The 17,574-nt window shown below is 32.5% G+C and overlaps 2 protein-coding genes across 4 annotated transcripts; both read right to left on the bottom strand.

Moving 5' to 3' along the window:
* Nucleotides 1-856: 856 nt before the first annotated feature.
* l(2)k05819 (transmembrane protein 94-like protein l(2)k05819) lies at nt 857-13,364 on the bottom strand. Of its 3 annotated transcripts, XM_018537319.1 has the most exons (26): nt 13,181-13,364; nt 12,416-12,582; nt 12,097-12,231; nt 11,879-12,015; nt 11,045-11,238; nt 10,436-10,906; nt 9,918-10,079; nt 9,686-9,789; nt 9,426-9,514; nt 9,124-9,361; nt 8,939-9,032; nt 8,163-8,380; nt 7,634-7,869; nt 7,420-7,544; nt 7,195-7,343; nt 6,617-6,664; nt 5,823-5,963; nt 5,221-5,364; nt 4,981-5,125; nt 4,371-4,579; nt 3,488-3,662; nt 3,154-3,399; nt 2,785-3,022; nt 2,362-2,455; nt 2,081-2,242; nt 857-1,994 (listed from the first exon to the last, which is right to left on the bottom strand). In XM_018537319.1, the coding sequence occupies exons 2-26, from the start codon at nt 12,577-12,579 to the stop codon at nt 1,922-1,924; spliced, it is 4,191 nt and encodes a 1,396-aa protein (XP_018392821.1). In that variant the 5' UTR covers nt 12,580-12,582; nt 13,181-13,364; the 3' UTR covers nt 857-1,921. The 3 variants fall into 3 exon arrangements, with proteins under 3 accessions (XP_018392821.1, XP_018392819.1, XP_018392820.1); XM_018537317.1 differs by lacking the exons at nt 6,617-6,664; nt 11,879-12,015; nt 12,097-12,231; nt 12,416-12,582; nt 13,181-13,364 and having other exon boundaries at nt 11,045-11,166; XM_018537318.1 differs by lacking the exons at nt 5,823-5,963; nt 6,617-6,664; nt 11,879-12,015; ... (1 more) ...; nt 12,416-12,582; nt 13,181-13,364 and having other exon boundaries at nt 4,981-5,146; nt 11,045-11,166.
* Nucleotides 13,365-14,446: 1,082 nt separating this feature from the next.
* Nucleotides 14,447-17,145, bottom strand: LOC108771948 (protein lifeguard 1). The gene is made up of 7 exons (XM_018537371.1): nt 16,920-17,145; nt 16,393-16,637; nt 16,258-16,311; nt 15,795-15,885; nt 15,579-15,704; nt 15,016-15,165; nt 14,447-14,596 (listed from the first exon to the last, which is right to left on the bottom strand). The coding sequence occupies exons 1-7, from the start codon at nt 17,019-17,021 to the stop codon at nt 14,447-14,449; spliced, it is 918 nt and encodes a 305-aa protein (XP_018392873.1). The 5' UTR covers nt 17,022-17,145.
* Nucleotides 17,146-17,574: the final 429 nt, after the last annotated feature.

Genomic DNA, 17,574 nt, shown 5'->3' with positions numbered 1-17,574 from the left:
TAAATTTTAATTTTAACATTTCGGAAAATTTGATTTAATCTAAAATGTTTGTGATAAGGCTCAATATGTATTAAACAATTAATATAAAGAGATATGGGCAATGAGCCAATAATTTCGTTAAAATCTTTAAATCTTTGATTTAATCTAATTTTTAGTTTAATTAATAATTAAGTTTGTAGTTAATAGCGTTTATATATTCCAATGATAAAGACTGATAGATAGTTATTCCAGTGGAAAAAAATTGATCCACTTGTAAACTTCGTATAGCATTAATTGTATTGAGTACAACTAATCAGTATGTCAATACTCATAAAATGAATTTATACAGAAGTATTGCTTCCTGAACATTTTATTCCAGTCTTAAAAAAACATCTCTTTTATTGCGTAAACTAAACCTAGAATGTATTAATAGCATAGAAACGGTACACCATAGTATAATGGAAGTTTATTAATGAAATTTGCTAATATGGAATATCATTTAACAAAGAATATAATCAAATCTTCAACTTGTGTGTTTGTATAACACAAAGAATCAGACTCATTTTATTCCTTTTATACCTACTATAATCACCATATAATACAAGATAAAAAGTGGATGTTTAATGTTTAAACAAGATGAAGAGCCTATCTAAAAATTATATAACTTATGTATGCTACATTAAGAAAACATTTTTTTCGAAAATATAAAAAAAGAATTGTATTGTTTTTACTAAATGTGTGTACATTTATTGGATTTAGCAGCATCTATATCTAATAATTTCCCTTTACAGTTTCTACTCATACTTTACACAACGAATAAAAATTGTGTGAATTTAGAGTAAAGAAAACTAGTAACAAATAAAAGATGTATGTGCGTGCATGTTTGTATAGTATCAATAGTCAAAATTAATTAGTGCAAAGGAAGAAATTAAGTTTGCGAGAACTCGATTAATTGTGGAAGCTTGGCTGTTCTGAAAATCATGATTAGGATTACATTCCACTTTATCGGTTGGAAATCAAGAAACCTATGCAATCTTCCCTCTCTCTCAAATATGATCGAATACTATCACACAACCAGAGCGTTGTCTCGTACCAGCGAGACTATCACTATTACAACTCGAATTTAGTTCGAAGTGGCTATCTAATAATCAGTTCGCAGAATTACATTTAATTCGCTAAAGTCCTCACTAATCTGCGATCATGGCAAATAAATAACTACCGTTGCGTCCAAATGCTAAAAACGCCCAATTTGTTAACTGTGCGATTCTACAAGCTCGGGCGAAATCGAACGTCAACGAGGATATCAAAATTATCAGTAGGAACATATGTATAAGTACTTTACATAATACTAATTGTAAAATCGTCAAATGCAAGATGTCTCAGACTTCTCAGGCACGCTCGCATTACTATGGATACTAGAAAAACGAAATAATCTTCCTATAATTTTTAAACTATTAAAATAATTTTTTTTTAATGTAACTTAAAGCGATACCTATGTAGGACATCTCGAATGATAGAATCAGGAGCGAGAGAAATAATGTGCTCCAATGATTTACGGCTTCCTGTAAGTAATTTATCCTCAAAAAAGAACCGCTTTATCGAAACAGTTTGATAAAACGAGATAGAAAACTCGTTCATGGCGCTCGTTTAAATTCGCAATCGATAATCGATCGTCGCAAAATATAAATACGCACATTGCTATAGAAAAATATGCTTTTTTCGACTCTAATTGAATTTGGCAATATTTAATACAGCGTTGTAAGTGCATGAAGCTCTTAAAGATCCTCAAGCCCTTCGGACTTCTCGAGTTTGCAGCAACTGAACCACAATATCAGTACTTTCATAATACACGCTAATAATATATACACTTAACGATATACCCGTATATCTTTTAAAACGCATTTGGTATTTCGAAGACGTCAAATTGATGCTGCAAATTGAATTAAAATGGCGAATTCATTCCCAGCTTTGTGCCAAATTCCAAACGTGCCCTTTTTTGATATCTAACGTTCACTCTAAAAAAGAAAGGAATATGAATATTAATTTCGGAGAAATTGTAGTGAATGCGTTAATGACGGTATGTAGAAGGAACTAGACTTACTTGATTTCTTGCCACTTGATTAACTCGTTAATTGCAAACGTCAACGGAACAGAGAATAAAAAGAATAATGGCACGTGTAATGGGAAGTTTTCAATTTTCTTACCCTCTTCTCTCCAAAACTTGCGGAACGCTATACCAGAGAACATCGCTTGCACGCACAATCTATAATAATAACATTAATAACGATAGATGTATTTTAGAATTTAATATATAATCTAATGATTTTTTAAAAAGACAAATTTGTTTAAGTAAGCTGTTATTCAATTAGAGCTTTCACTTACACAATAAATACACCAAGAAACCAGGTGCAATTACTCATAGGATTTTTCTTCCATATTGAGTATTCCCTGTGCACGAAGCTAACAGATATCATAACTGTGAAAAAAAAGATAGATATTAATAAAATTCTTAAGTATTGTTCACATATGTCAATAAATTGATATAAAAGATATGCCATTCCGATTAAATCTTGATTTAAAAATATTAAACTATAACCTTTTTAAGGAGAAAAAATTAGAAAAAAATAAAATAAAAGTGAACTTGACGAAAAAAAAAGACTATTTCAATTAAGAGAAATTAAAAAATTAAAATTAAGTAATTTTCTACAAAAAATAAAAGGATTTGACAAACTAGATTAAACTTTTTACACCAATATATACCAGTATATTAACAATAAGACAAAGATATCGTTGGTGCATAATTACCGAAGTGCAGGACTATAAGCGTGAGAGCGAAATGCTGTACGACCAGAATGACAATCGGCTTGCTACCCCAGCCGCCCCAAATCTGGTCTCGAGGGTCCGGATATATGTACAGGCACTTGGAGTTCTGTGGTACGTAGACGGGGCAAAGCGTCAGGAACGAAATGCATTGCGAGAGGATCACCGTGATCACCGTCGGCAAGAACTTGCTGCCGTAACACCATAGCACGAATAGCGTGACCTATAATGCATTTTTCAGTGTTGCCTCTTTATTCTCGAAGGTTGATTTTATATTGACAAATAAAAATAGTTTACAAGATTTTGTACGACAGTATAATCCAGCAGATTTAAATTCAAACCGGTCTTTCTTACCTCTCCATTGACCACGCATTGATTCTTCCCGGTCGCGCGTTGCATTATTGTCGAATCTATCGGCGTGGCGATCATAGATGTCGACAATACGGGAATTATCAAGCAGCACAGCCAGAGTATTTGATCAATGGAGAACAACGGCGGCAGCAGTAGAAACGCCGACAGCATTTGCACAAACGAGAGCGTAATTACACAGCACAGCCAAAATTGTATGCAATTCCATAGATTCTTCATGTAATGACGAGCCTGTGTGAGTACAAGGAAAAGTTTATTATCGTTTATGACTTTCACGTTAATTACCTTCTCGTTTAATTTCTTGAAAAGTACATCATACCTCCATAATGAGATGAAAAATTGCCACAGGATCCTCTCGTTTCACACTCAGTGAACACGCGACAGAGTTTAGCGCTCTACTTAGATCAACGGGAGAAATTCCTTGGCTCTCTGTGGTAGGCACCAACACCGGCACCTTCTGACACACCTGGGGGTACAAGGGTTCCACCGCCACTCTACGATCGATTTACAAGCTTTTAGAAAACTTTGACATAAGGAGATCGTTGAATCGATGAAATTAGATTCTTTCTGTATGGATATTTTTATAGAAATTTAATTCCGGTCATTATCGATCATGTAACTTTTTTCTAGAGCAAAAACGTAAAAAGTAAAAATATACACATAGTGTTTTCGACCGTAGCAGATTAAAACCTAGATAGAATTAATGATGTTGCATGCTCTACTGTTGGTAGAGTATGTCAGCCAATAGCAAGTAATGTCATTAATGTAAGTAATGTCCAACCCAAGTCAGTTAAAACCTGCTATGGGCGAAAAAGCTAACACATTCATACAAAAAATGCTCACTTTTCACATTTCCCTAAGGAAAAAGTTACGTGATTGATCCTTTGTTCAAAATTCTTTAGGAATTTTGCCTGAAAATCTGAATGAAATTCAAAGTTGAAAAAAAGAAAAAATATTTCGCTGACTTTTCCCGATCACTTTTTGAAAACAATTTTACATTAAAAGCATTGTTCTGCGCATTACTTATTGAGATCTAATCTCATTAAAACGATAATTTAATTTTATCTTAGGTTAATAAATTCCTTGATAAAAATTTCCCTGACTTTTCCCGGTTTTCTCTGATTTTCCTGACCGCTAACAACTATGAAAACGCCTGAATCTTTGTAATTGAATTGGTGAGGCCATGATTATTATAAAATTACCCTGCGTCAGCCTGCATGAAAATGGGCATATTCTCAGCGTTGGCAGAGGAGCCAAGCACACACACTACCTCGCCGTAATCCTGCATTATATGCAACATCTCACGAGTCACTGTGGTGTTGCAGTCGGTGAACAGGGACACGAGTAAAGGAACGTTATCTATCAGCTCGATATGCGGACGTATCTTGTCTATGCCCCTCGGTAGTTTAGCCTGTTACGCAGAATAAATAAAGGAGGATGTTTCACCCAAAATAAAAATGTTCCAAAATTATAAATTATATATCAAATAATAGTTTTTGTTAATTAATTTTTGAAATATCTTACTAAACAACTTTCCTAATATTTCCTCTTGATAAACAACACAACACTCTGCTTAAGTAATCCTTTAATGTAATATATAATCCGAATTTCTCAGATTCGTGTAAAGGAGGCACGGCAGTGTCGCGCGCTTGACTTAGCGCCGAGACACTACCGTGTCTCCAGATTTATATATTTTGGAACTTTCACTGTGGCTGAAAATAGCCAAAATTTAACATCCTTGTGTTGCATTTTGTATCATAAACGTTTATTAGGTTTATTATTATTTATCCTGAAGAAAATTATATATCTTACTCTGTTCGATAGATCGAAGTTGACCGGCGCACTTTGTTCAGTGCTGTCGGTGAGGCAGCTCAAAGACCTCCAAGCTTCCTGGCCTGATCCCAAATCGACGCTTTGCACCAAAACGCTGTCCTCGCTCCTCACCGTGTCCTGCTCCCTGCTCGATAGTTTGTTATCTCTGTAGCATCATTAAATCTTAAATAGCATCGCGTATATTTAGAAATTTTTTATTCTTTTAGATATTACAGCAACCTGTGGCTCATCGTGCTCTTGACCTGCGACGTTCCTGTGTTGTTCCACTCGGTTGTTTCGTCATCGAATTTCACTGTCGAGAAGTCCGTGTTGATAGCACTTGGCGCTGACATGCTCATCGCTCGGCTGTTGTTCAGATTGGTGCTAAAATGAGAATTATTCTTGCTTAATGAACACTCTCTAATCGCTTGACATTTCGCTAGTCATAACGGTAGATAGTAAGAAGCACATTAATGCTAAAAAGCCAAGAGAATACATTAGTTCATTCTTTCGAACACGATAAAGCTTCCATAACAAATAAATGAAAATGCTCTCGTCATGCTGCATATATTTTGCTATCAATTAACCATAGAATGCATGAGATTTTTAATATTTGTGTCTTCTCATGATATTTCGATTAATTCTTCATTTTTTCAGATTTACTTCCTATCTGAATCATTTATAAACTTCAATTAGACTTCCATTAGATCAGATCTCATGCATTCCGTAATTACTATGTTGCCGTTTCCATTTTTTCTTTCTCTGAAGCAAAGTAGAAATCTGATTCATATTGTACAGCGTATATAGTAAAGCTATTTCTGCATGTAATCGGTGTAACATACCGAGGTAAGACACGATTAAGCAAGTGGCTGGCCTCGTCCATGCAGGAGTAATTAGGCTGATGAGATTGGGCCGTGGGTGAGGGAGTGGGTGAGGACATGGCTGCTGCCTGGCTCACCCACCAACCCACTGGACTCTCGGACCTGATATTGTCATGTGTGTGTTAATTACAATACATATAATCGTGTAATCTTTGCGCGAGTAATCGTGTATTCGCATAATCAAATTCTTAATGGGCGTCAACTTGCAATTGCAATAAATTGCACCACATTAGTTGAAGAACATATCATTGAAAAAATTATTGTAAAGCATTGTAGAGATATAAAATAAAAATAAAATTATTATTAGTGTGCGACTCGATGTCCTGAATAAAAAAAGAGATATTAGTTATACATGTTAGGTATTAAAACACTGCAGCCAAAATGATCGCAACATCTTCAAAATTAGTGATATTGCAGGATGTCTCGGAGAAATGTTTGAGATTCAATCTTAAATTTAATTTATTCCTCAATTTTCGGAATTTGTAAAGATCGTTTGATCTCTCTATTTATGTATACTTTTTTAAATATGTTAATTACTTTTGTTGGTATCTTTGCATATAACGACTGTCTAAACGTTTTATTTTTAAATAGATTTTTATACGGTATAAGAAATAAACGTTTAAGTTAATCTGTATTCGAATCGAGTGTGTGTATAAACTAGATTTTGTAATATTCTTTCTCGAGATATCTTGCAACGATGAACATGCAGATCAATATCAACAATTACAAAAGTAAAAAAAGACGTATAGACAAACATATACGACGGGGGCATATGCGGATATCTCTTCAGCCATTGCTGTCTCCTGCAATACATGGATATATTTTACATTTGAACCTCATGGTAACTCACTCTAACAAGAATAAGAGATTTATTCTGTCGTTATTTGCATGCAGTTTTCCCACGTGCGTGTTTTTTCTCTGATCCTACAATTATCTCTTTCAATCGGCCTTTCTTAAATATACCTTCTTTTATTTAAAAAATCTTATCTTTCTTCTCTCTCGTAAAAAGAAATATATTATCGAAAAATTAAAAGATAGTACAAAATCATTAGAGAATGTTCTCTCTAAATTCTTTATAGCAAATTCTCTCTTTAAAGAATAAAAATTGAACCAGTTAAAAAAAAAAAGTGACTCAATTTTTAATCTTTAAGAGTGAGATTTTAATCTTTAGGAGTGAGATTTCACTCTTCAAAGTGAGAGTCACTTTAAAAGTTTTAGAAAGTCGGATCAGAGACACTGACAGTAAGAAAAGTCGCGGATATGCCCCATAAGAAATTAAAGAGACATTGAGAGAAAAACGGCGATGTCATCGCGTTTCAATGATAAACGATACCTGGCCCCTTCGCTGAGTAACGAGATGTGACAATTCCAGCCACTCTCCAAGCCCATTTTCTCTGAGAAAACACGCGAGCGCAGTTCGTTCTCCTTGCTGAAATGCACAAATCTTATGCATGCCCTATCCAATTGCTCAATCAATTGTACCTGTAGTCATAATATACATATTAATTTATTATATTAACAGTATATAAATTAACTATCCACCATAATAATATCGCACCATATCGGTTTGTGCCTGATATTGCATAGTAACCATTCCGATGAAGACTTGATTGCATTGCACCTCGAAGCAGCCTTCAATATCGTTCACATCGTCATCCTTATTTTCGTTACACAGTAAGGAATCTGAAAAGAAAGCAAAAATTAAATTAAAGATAGCAAATAAAATTAAATTAATCAAAAACATCCGTCAAATTATAATGACTATGTTTAACCTGTTGAATGAAACTGCCCTAGTATTCCTCGTACTCTGGGATCGAGAACGTTTCTGAAGTCCCACGGTAAAGGAGTTGGACTCCTATGGGGTGTGTACAAGTGTTTGCTATCCGCTGGTAGCTCCAGATATATCTCGGACATGTTGTTGCTAATAGCGCGCGTCAGCGGTCGATAGGCGAATGCGGTACAATACGAGGTCAAGCTCGTTCTCTGGTAGAAGTCTTGTACCTTTTTCCTGCAAAAGAAGAATTATCAAGATCAGTAACAATTAAATTTTACACACCAAATATTTTAAAAACATCTTACATTAAAATAATTCAGAGATTTAATATATCTTAAAACGAAGTAAAAAAAATTACAAAAATAAGAGAATACATTAATTTTTATAATTAATATTTATAACATTTATGATTTAAATTCATTGATTAATACTTAGTGAATTTTTTTAATATTTTTATTTTTGTAATTTCCACTTTTAAGATACACAATAGTTTTCTATTTAAGAGATTGATGGAACAAAAATCCAACCTATCTGATGCGGAAAGAGGGCAGAGATCGTGACCATCCCAGTACTCGATGCACGAGTCCAGAATTATGTCGGCCGTTCCTTGTGTCAATAATTGTAGACCACCACCGCTGCGCTCTTTTACGACCACGGCGACCATGTGAGGAAACGGGAACTTCAGCTTTGTCGCAATGCTCAGTGAACGCGCGAACTTTATGTCCCGTCTGACCATCTCCGGTTGCTGTTAAAAAACCGTTTTAGTTTACCTTTCTAATCGATGGTTTTGTGTAAGCTTTTTGTAATAAAAAAATTATTTGTCTCCAAATAATATTTTTTTAGAATGGTGAATCTTCTAATTGTAAGAAATAGTTTAACAACACAGCTGATTATAGGAAATTATTCAAACTTCAGTTTAACAGTAATTGCTAAAACATGCGATCAATTTCCGAAGTTTTGGCAAAAAATAATCTTATTATGAATTAACTCTTCCAACTGCAAATATTTTTATTTTCTCCATTTACAAATCTAGCTCTGTTTTGCTCAATCTAAGCTTTTTTCTGTTCTAAACTTTAAAAAAAAAATATGAAAAAATTCAAAATTATTCTTTAAAAAATATCTTTATTACATTATATACAAATAATTTTTTAATTCAAATTGAAACTTGAACAAAAATGAGAAAAAAATTTGATAGTAAACTTTCACTTGTGAAAAAAAGGACTCAGATTGCAAATAAAGAGTTAATTGATTCTAAAAAAACATTTTCCCAAATTTTTACATGTGATAAATTATCAATACTTACTACATGTCTAAATGTACATAGTTGCTGCTCCAGTTGGAAGATTTTCTGCGCTTGATCCTGAAAACCGATCTGCTTCGCCAATTCGCACAGACATCTGCTAAATACATTTGATTTCCAATAACAAATCTTGCAGAGAACTCGCAATTAATCCTATAAGAAAAAATAAAAAATCAAGGACAACGTACCGTCTGTTCGTCACCGGAACCAAGTTCTCATTGTAGAGAGCCTCGCAAGTAACATGGCAACAAAATTGTGTGTAGTGCTCCTGCGTATCCATGTTGCACGTGTTGAGAAGGATCGCCAGACCGAGCGGCTTCAGCGAATTCAGATGTTGCCGCCACGAGTGGTCATCGAACTGCAGTCGGAACGGCAGGGCGTGATCGTGGGTGAGATCCAGGACCTCGGCGGTGGAGTGCGACATATCTGCGAAGTATCGGACGTCGTTACGTTGGGCACTCAGCTTTCGTTGTCTCCCATCCTTCCTTACCATGCTGTACGTAAGACGTTCTGTTGGAGTTCACCTTGGTCTCCTCAGACTCCTGGTTCTTGTCAGTCGTCTTGTCCACGCTGCCGGTACTGCAAAATAAACGGGACTGTAATCGCGTCGATACGATTCCACCGAATGATTTCACAAATTTAAGTTACGTTAAATTCCTTCATCTCAGGGGGCAAATTCACAAATTCTTGGATTTTTAGATACTCGGATTCTTATATCCCCAACTGGGTCCGCGACTATAAGATGACTACCTCGAGCTCGGCGACAAAATATTGGCGTTACGTAGGAAAAATACTTTCTCCGCTGTAGGATTAGGCCATGAGAGAAGTCCCTTCTTATCTACGCAGCACAACGCCTACAAAAATATGTAATATATAGTGTTATATAATGTTAGTGTTATATAATTGATGTTATAGTGTTATATAATTGATAATTATTATTACTTGATTATTTAATTTAATCAATTTGTGCTACGATACTCACGGTTACAGAGCCCAGAACGTGAAGAATGCTCGCCGATCGTGACATCATGTGCTCGTTGCCAAAAAGAATATCGAAGAAATATTCTTTAAGTTCCAGCCAGTTGTACACTATGTCCGGATGACTGGGACCATTAATATCCGCGTCTTCAAAAGGATCTACAAACTAAATTCATAAAAATCATAAATCAGTTATTGTAGAACAAATTATAAAATACACACATTTTGTAATTAATCATAATTTTTAATTCATAAAAATTACAAAAACCTACATGAATGTATATTATATTACATACATTCCTTATTATTTTTTATAACCATGTTTTAAAAACTATAGATATAAAATATATTATAACATTTGGACTAAAGTAATGTACTTCTGTATGTGCGAGATGTATAAATGTATAAAATTTTGATTACAATTCCATAAATATATACAAAATATTAATTTCTTCAAATAGAGCTATAATTATATTAATATCTTTTAATTTGTAAATAATTAATTTCTAAATCAATACTAACCTGGAGCTTTTTTGCAGACAGATATAGCTTGAACAGCGTTTTGAAGCGAGCCATGCCGAAGGAATTGAGGAATATCCAGCAGGCGGGAAACACCAACGGTAGCAACGGAAGACTCACAGCAATAGGTTGTAACAGAAACATCTCGCTCCAGTGGCCGGTGCCAAAGTAGTCTGTCAAATATAGATAACGGAGCAAATTGACCACGAGGATAACGATCACGAGTATCGGATAGGTCAAGTGCTCAATGCAGCAGATCATCAGTAAATGACGCTTGCGATTGTAATAAGTGACCGGTCGATCGAGAGCTTGATCAAGTGCCATTCGCAGATTCACCAAGTATGGTGTTTCCTGGAGTTTGTAAATTTTACTTTTGAGAGGTATGCGGGACTGCGGCGTGGAGAAGATTTCGTTTGCACTGTGTACCGGCGCACTGTAAGTCTCCCTTGCGTGTAAAACAGGCGCTTCTGAATCCTGAAAGTTTAATAAGCTAAAAGAAACTTGCTTCTGTGAATAGTTTGATTAACTATTTCAGTAAAATCTCTGTATATTCGATATCTTGAAAGCTGAACATCTGTGAGATTTATGTTGGAAAGAATTCAAGTCACGTACATCATACGGCACACAATATCCAGGTGCTTGCTGGCCTGGCTTCATCACGATGATGTCACTGGCCACTAATAAGGCCCACGGCAAGTTGACTACTTCACCGTCACGATATGTCCACTGCAAGGTCAAACAAGGGGATTGCGGACTGCACAAATGTGGATAGTTCTCCGATCTCCATTGACACGTGGAACGCGCAACTGCAATTTTGAAACATAACATTGCAAGATTTAATATTAGTAATGATTTTATTGAAATAAAAATAACAAAACAATAAAAAAAATATGTTAAAAATAAGAAAGAAAAAATATCTCAAAAGGTGAGGCTGTTCAAGTTTACATATAAAATCGAAATAACTATTAAATTGTTAGCTAAGAAATTTAAAGAGAGACGAGAGATAATTTGCAAAACAAAAAGTAGAACAAAATTAAAGTTATAGCAGTTCTAGGTGATATAAGAGACAAATATTGAAAATAGTAATTTATATAAGATTTATATAGAAACTAAATATTGTGTAAAAAATAATTGTATAGGAATATATTAATTCATAAATAACAAACTCCTGTATAATAATTATATAGGATTTACATAGGAACTGCAATATTAAACACATGCTCCTTTTTTCCTGTTGAATTGTGATTTAGTGAATTACTAGAAATTTCTCATTCTGTATAGTGTAATTATAGAAATTTACTAAATCACAAGCAATCCAACAAGAAATCTCGCATCCTGTGTTTAGATTTTATATACTTATATTTAGACTATTCTACAAAATGTATAATTTCACTTTTGATACAAAATAAATATTACAGAGACAGCGATCTTTATTTAAACACATACCATTGAGTTCATCTAGAAGAATTTTTACTCTATGAGGAATTTCTTCATGTCGTAATTTATTATCCGATACCACTAAGATAAAATTCAATACTACTAAACAACAGACTATCAGTCCTTCGTATGGCAGTGTTGAATACCTGCAACAATACTTTACTTATTTATGAAGCCCTTATTGACCCAAAAATAAAAAAATAGAATAAATGTACATTCCCACTCACCATGTTTCATTAAGCGTAAAAAACGCAATGATGAGAATAACAGCATTGATCAACAGCGCGATTGCAGAGGTCCAGCAGAGCGTTGTATATTGGCTGCGATGATGCAAAGTGTCCTTAAGCCAAGCTCTATATTTTCTAAATATAAACAAACTGTCAGGATGTAAGTACATAAGTGGTTTAATAAGTCTGATAAATCTTTATGAAAGATTGTGGCACTATCTCACAAAGATTTATTAGATTTATCAAACCATCCATGTATAATGTCATAAAAATTCATATATTTGCTCCAAATAATCACAATTGCTGTATAAGACACTACTTGTTTTTTCTGTGATCCTCTTCATACTCCTGTAGGACACGTCTAACATCACGATGCAGAGTATCTAAGGCTACTGTAGTGGTCAAGCCTAAAGTTTCCTTATGTTTAGCCTTAGTATTCTCATTTGTCTTCGTGTCCTTGCTAATTAAGCGTTCGTCCTCCATTTTCTACAAAAAACAATAAAATCAAGAAATCAGTCTATAAACTCAATTAATAAAACTAAGTAAAATGTCAATTAAATAAATAAAATGTTAACATATTCAATCTTATTTCAAGAGTAATACAATAATTCAATAGCTTAAAATTGTTGACTGAGGAGCAACTTATTGGCGAAACATTGGTCAATTATTGAAAATATATTGGGCCAATATTGTGCCAATAAATTGTGTTACAAAAGTAGTCTGTCTAAATATACTATAATATTATATTGTTTGAGTCAATATGATTAATAAGTTCCAAAAAATAAAATTGTTACAGAAAATCCTTTATTAACAGACGAAGTCATTAAACATCACAAAAGAAGTTTTTAAATAAAATATTAATAAAAAAAAATAGATTACATTTTGAGTCAAATAGACATCAAACCCAGTTAGCCCAGCAGGGTTAACTAATGAAACACATATTAATAACATTTTTCTGATGAGACAAATAAATTTTAAATTAGTAATATATACGATTGCTATTATTAATATCATCAAAAATCATAAGCAAAAGATGCAGTCTATGCAAGAGAAAAAAACCAATGAGGGTTACAATTTCACGGACTCGCTCTCGTCAGGAAAGAATCGCTGCTCTTTTCTATTCCTTCTCTGCCTTGCGCTCGACACTCCAGATAACGTCTCGGAATTGATTGTGGTTTATCTCAGCGTAACGATGATCGCATACTTAATTATCAGAAAATTCGTTCGAAACTGCGACGAACAGCACTCAAAACATATAACTTGCATCGCTCGTGATTCTAGTCAGAGAGAGAGAAGAGAGAGAGAAAGAGAGCAAGTGAGAGAAAAAGAGAGAGAGAGAGAGAGAGAGAGAAGACAATTCGAACCTGAACGTAATGGGTGTATAGAAGTGTTCCAATTATTATTTCATTGCTTTTTTTTTAATAGAGAAAAAAAATGTAATAGAAATTTATTAATATAATTAAAAAAATTTTTTTACAATGTGATTTACAGATAGCATTATTATCGGCTGTTGATAATGCAGAATTCTATATTTTCATACTTTCAGCTTTTTATAAAATCAAAGTCCAGAATACTCTAAAAAATTTAAAGAGCATTAATTAACTATTAATCATATTTGGGCTGCGTTCGGAAATATCACCCAGGTTTCCCCGAGTATCATCTTATCCTTGTTGTTCATTCAATGTTAAAGAAGGGTAACACGATACTCAGGGGTACTCGAGTGATATTTCCGAACGCAGCCTTGATTAGATTGTGCATTCTAAAATTTTTAATGAAATCTTATAAAAGCTGGAAAAGAAATTTTTTCAGAAATTATTGAATAAAAAATTTTAAATGTTTTGTAGATATAAAGAATTTTACGAAGACTTTTTTTAGTATTTTTTTCAAAAAGTGTTCTAATAATTTATATAAAAATTCTGAAAAAAATTTTCACTAGATTAAAATAAGATAGTTAATGTAAAATTTTATATTTTTTTTTATAAGATTATTATTTAAAAAATTATAATATATATCAAATTATTTTCAAAACAAAAAATATTTATGTTCATGTTTTAATATATATTTATATAAATGTTATAATATAATATGTACATAATAGAAATGTGTGTGTGTATAGATGTACATACATACGTGGGTGGTTTGATAAGTCTGGTAAATCTTTATGAGATATTGCCACAATTCTGGCTGAAATTTCGCACAGAAGAGTTTGAAGAATGATATTTTCCAGATATCACATCATCAAATGGATTGTGGCAATATCTCGTAAAGATTTACCAGACTTATCGAACTACTCACATATATGAGTGTAAAAAAAATATTACAATATGTCGAAGATGTTTCTTTTCTTTATTCATCGATGAAAGAATCCCATAAACATCAGCAAATACTGATATAACAGTACGATGTCAACGTAAAGCTGCGTAGTTGCAAAGATGACTTCGTCGGGATTCAATTCTATTCTGCGTCCACCCATGATGGTCTGCACATCGAAGTATAAATACTGAAAATACATAAAACAATTTTAATATTAAATTTTTTCTATCTTTTTTTTATTTTATTAATTAATTTTAATTTATTACAAAAAATTAATTATCAATGATCTTTCCAATAATTTTCGCAATGAACGTGCAGAAAATGCAAAAAGTACAATAATTCTTCTTAGTAAAATACTTATATCTACTTTAGGTTTTCCTATTTTGGTCTATTTCATAAATGTTATATAAATTGCAGTAAGTAGCATTAAATTAATATTTAAAAAATTCAAAGAACTAAATAGATAAAAATTTTCCGCTGAATTAAAATTAACATTGCAATTCTCCTAGATGTAAAAATTCAAGAAACTTTAAAGTTTAAAGAATTAAGATATTAAAATGGACGTTGCTGAATAGATTTTTTCATGAGAATCCAAAATACACTGACCATGCACAGTAGGAGCGTTCCAATGATAGCGATTACCAGGCGTAAAACCATTATATGAGTAAACAGCAGGATTATTAGCACCGTAAAAATAGATACGATCGAAACTAACCCAATCACCATCAACAAGCCCGGTCTCATTGTCAAGTCAAACTACAATTTCATTATAAAACGAGTATTCATTTGTATATTCTTTCTCTGTCTCTTTGTCTAATAGATTTAAAATAAAGCAAATAAATTAAAGTAAAAAATAATGAAGTTGCACATTTGCAACAGAAATAAATTTCTGAGAAATATTAAAACAAATTTAAAAGAAGTAATGTAACCTTTTAGCAATACATATTGCCATAAATCAGAAATAAAAGAATTTAAAAATATAATTAAAAGATATATATACATATTTATATACAAGATATAAAATATTTATAAAAGAAATAAATATGGATAAAAAAATAATTAATATCATATTTTAATGCATGCATACGAGTGTAACGTATATTAAGTCAAAAAAATTGGGACATAAAATTGCAAGGAAAATATAGAATAAAAGTATAGGACAGGGCTACCGTGGAGAATGTTGCTATAAGAGCTATGATCATCGTAACAATGGCGGTCATGCCCATAACGATGAGAATCACCTCGATGGTATAAAACACGGAGACGAAGGCGGCCAAATATGACATTCCCAATGTCTGTAATTTATAAAAAATTTAACTAAATTAATTCTAATTTAAAGGGACCACTCCATTGTGTAAGAGAAGTAAACATGGAGAAAATCGTACCAGCAGAATTAGGCAGATGTAATTGAATGGAGGCGTTCGTCTAGCGTGCACTGAGCAGGATACAGTACAATAAGCGACGATGAAGATCACCCTAAAATGCCAATAAATGTTTCAATTAGATTGAAATTTACAAAATAAAAAGTACGATCAATTAATGAATACATTCGGTTTCTTAAAACCTTAGAGTTCTTTTAAATAAAAAGAAATGAATATGGACTGATATTACAAATTAATATTATAATACTATTAATATAAAATATATATTAATATTATATATATACGTATATATATAATAAAATTACATAATGTAACATGTTAACGTATAAATGAAATATATTATATAAATTTGTTAATAATAATATTATTTATATGTTTATTATCTCTCATTTCTTTTCATTTAATATAATTCTAATAAAATCACAACCAGGTCAAGAACAAGAAAGCTTTATCTACGCGATCTTACATGGCAACGATCCACAGATACCAGTATACTATCATAAATTTCTGCGCTTCATCCCTGGTAAATAAATCAGAAGATCATATTAGAAAGTATAAAATAAAGAATTAGAAAGAACACTTCTCTACAGTGTATATTCACCAGAACATAAAGATAGATATAACAAAGATAGTGAACATCAGTTGCAACGTAAGGAGACAGAAAACCTTGCGAACAAAGCTTCTCCTAACAATAATGTCCTTAAAATCGCCTATAAATTCATCGGCTTCTTCTTGCGGTAACATGTTCCTTCTGCGCTGTTCTCGCACCCAGGCTTTGTACAATTCTAAATTCTCTCTTTCCCTCTGTGCTACCATTTCATCTGTCACCGTGATAGTATAGGGCCCCTGGAATTAGAATTAATTATTATTATTAAAATAAAAATCTCTCAAATCTTTTCACTTACATTGTTACTGATTCACAATTCTAATGCCACAATTATTTATTAAAAATAAGCAAGAAGACAACCATTGAAAAAATCCCAATTTACAGAAATGTTATAGAAAGAGATTATAAAAAAATATAATTACATATAGTAAAAAGCTTACATACATGAATCTGGAAAATTATCAAATTCAACAATACTGAGAATTAAGACTTGTTGTTTGCGATTAAAAAACGTCACTTACACTTTTTACTTTCTGGCCTTTGATTAACGGCGGCAGCTGCGGAGGACCTGGGATATTCTGTGGAATCCGCTGATCTTCGATATCGATATCGTCGGACTGCATTGAATAGGCCGAATAAAAGTGCTTGTTAACATATATCAATCTCTTGCTCCTCTGATTTTTGTTGTTATACCTAATAGTACCTAAACATGTCTAATTATGCGCTGAATCTATTATAAATCAATCGCAACTGCGATTAACAAATGAAGATATATTAAGTAGTTCATGAAGCAATCGCTTTAAATATTAGCAGGTGCAATTAAAATTGAAAATATATTTTAGAAACATGAAAAAATATAATTTTAGTAATAAAGACTTAACTTTTTCTTATAATAATTAACGTAATAAAAATGTACAGAAAATATTTATAATTTTATTAAATGTTGCAACAGAACAATGTAGATAAATTAATTACAATAAAATTACATAATAAGCACAGTATATACTAACTAATAAATACGTATAATAAGTTGCGATGCACGAATTAAGTTAGTACTGAATGTTTTGGTTTCAAAATTTTCAAGTCAAGCGAAAAAAAATTACGAGAATAAATTACGTTAATTACTATTTATTTTAATAATTTCGTTTAATACGTTTATATTTTTTATTAGTTGAT

The sequence above is a fragment of the Cyphomyrmex costatus genome, unplaced genomic scaffold, assembly GCF_001594065.2.
Source record: "Cyphomyrmex costatus isolate MS0001 unplaced genomic scaffold, Ccosl1.0 scaffold17, whole genome shotgun sequence".
Lineage (NCBI taxonomy): Eukaryota > Metazoa > Arthropoda > Insecta > Hymenoptera > Formicidae > Cyphomyrmex > Cyphomyrmex costatus.
The sequence above is the reverse complement of the archived record's forward strand: the minus strand, read 5'-3'. Positions and strand labels throughout refer to the sequence as shown.

Coding starts and splice junctions, on each gene's coding strand:
- LOC108771948 (XM_018537371.1), bottom strand. CDS start 17,021: ATGCAGTCCGACGATATCGATATCGAAGATCAGCGGATTCCACAGAAT. Junction 16,638..16,919: donor AAGGCCAGAAAGTAAAAAGT/GTAAGTGACGTT, acceptor TTCTAATTCCAG/GGGCCCTATACTATCACGGT. Junction 15,705..15,794: donor ACATCTGCCTAATTCTGCTG/GTACGATTTTCT, acceptor TATAAATTACAG/ACATTGGGAATGTCATATTT.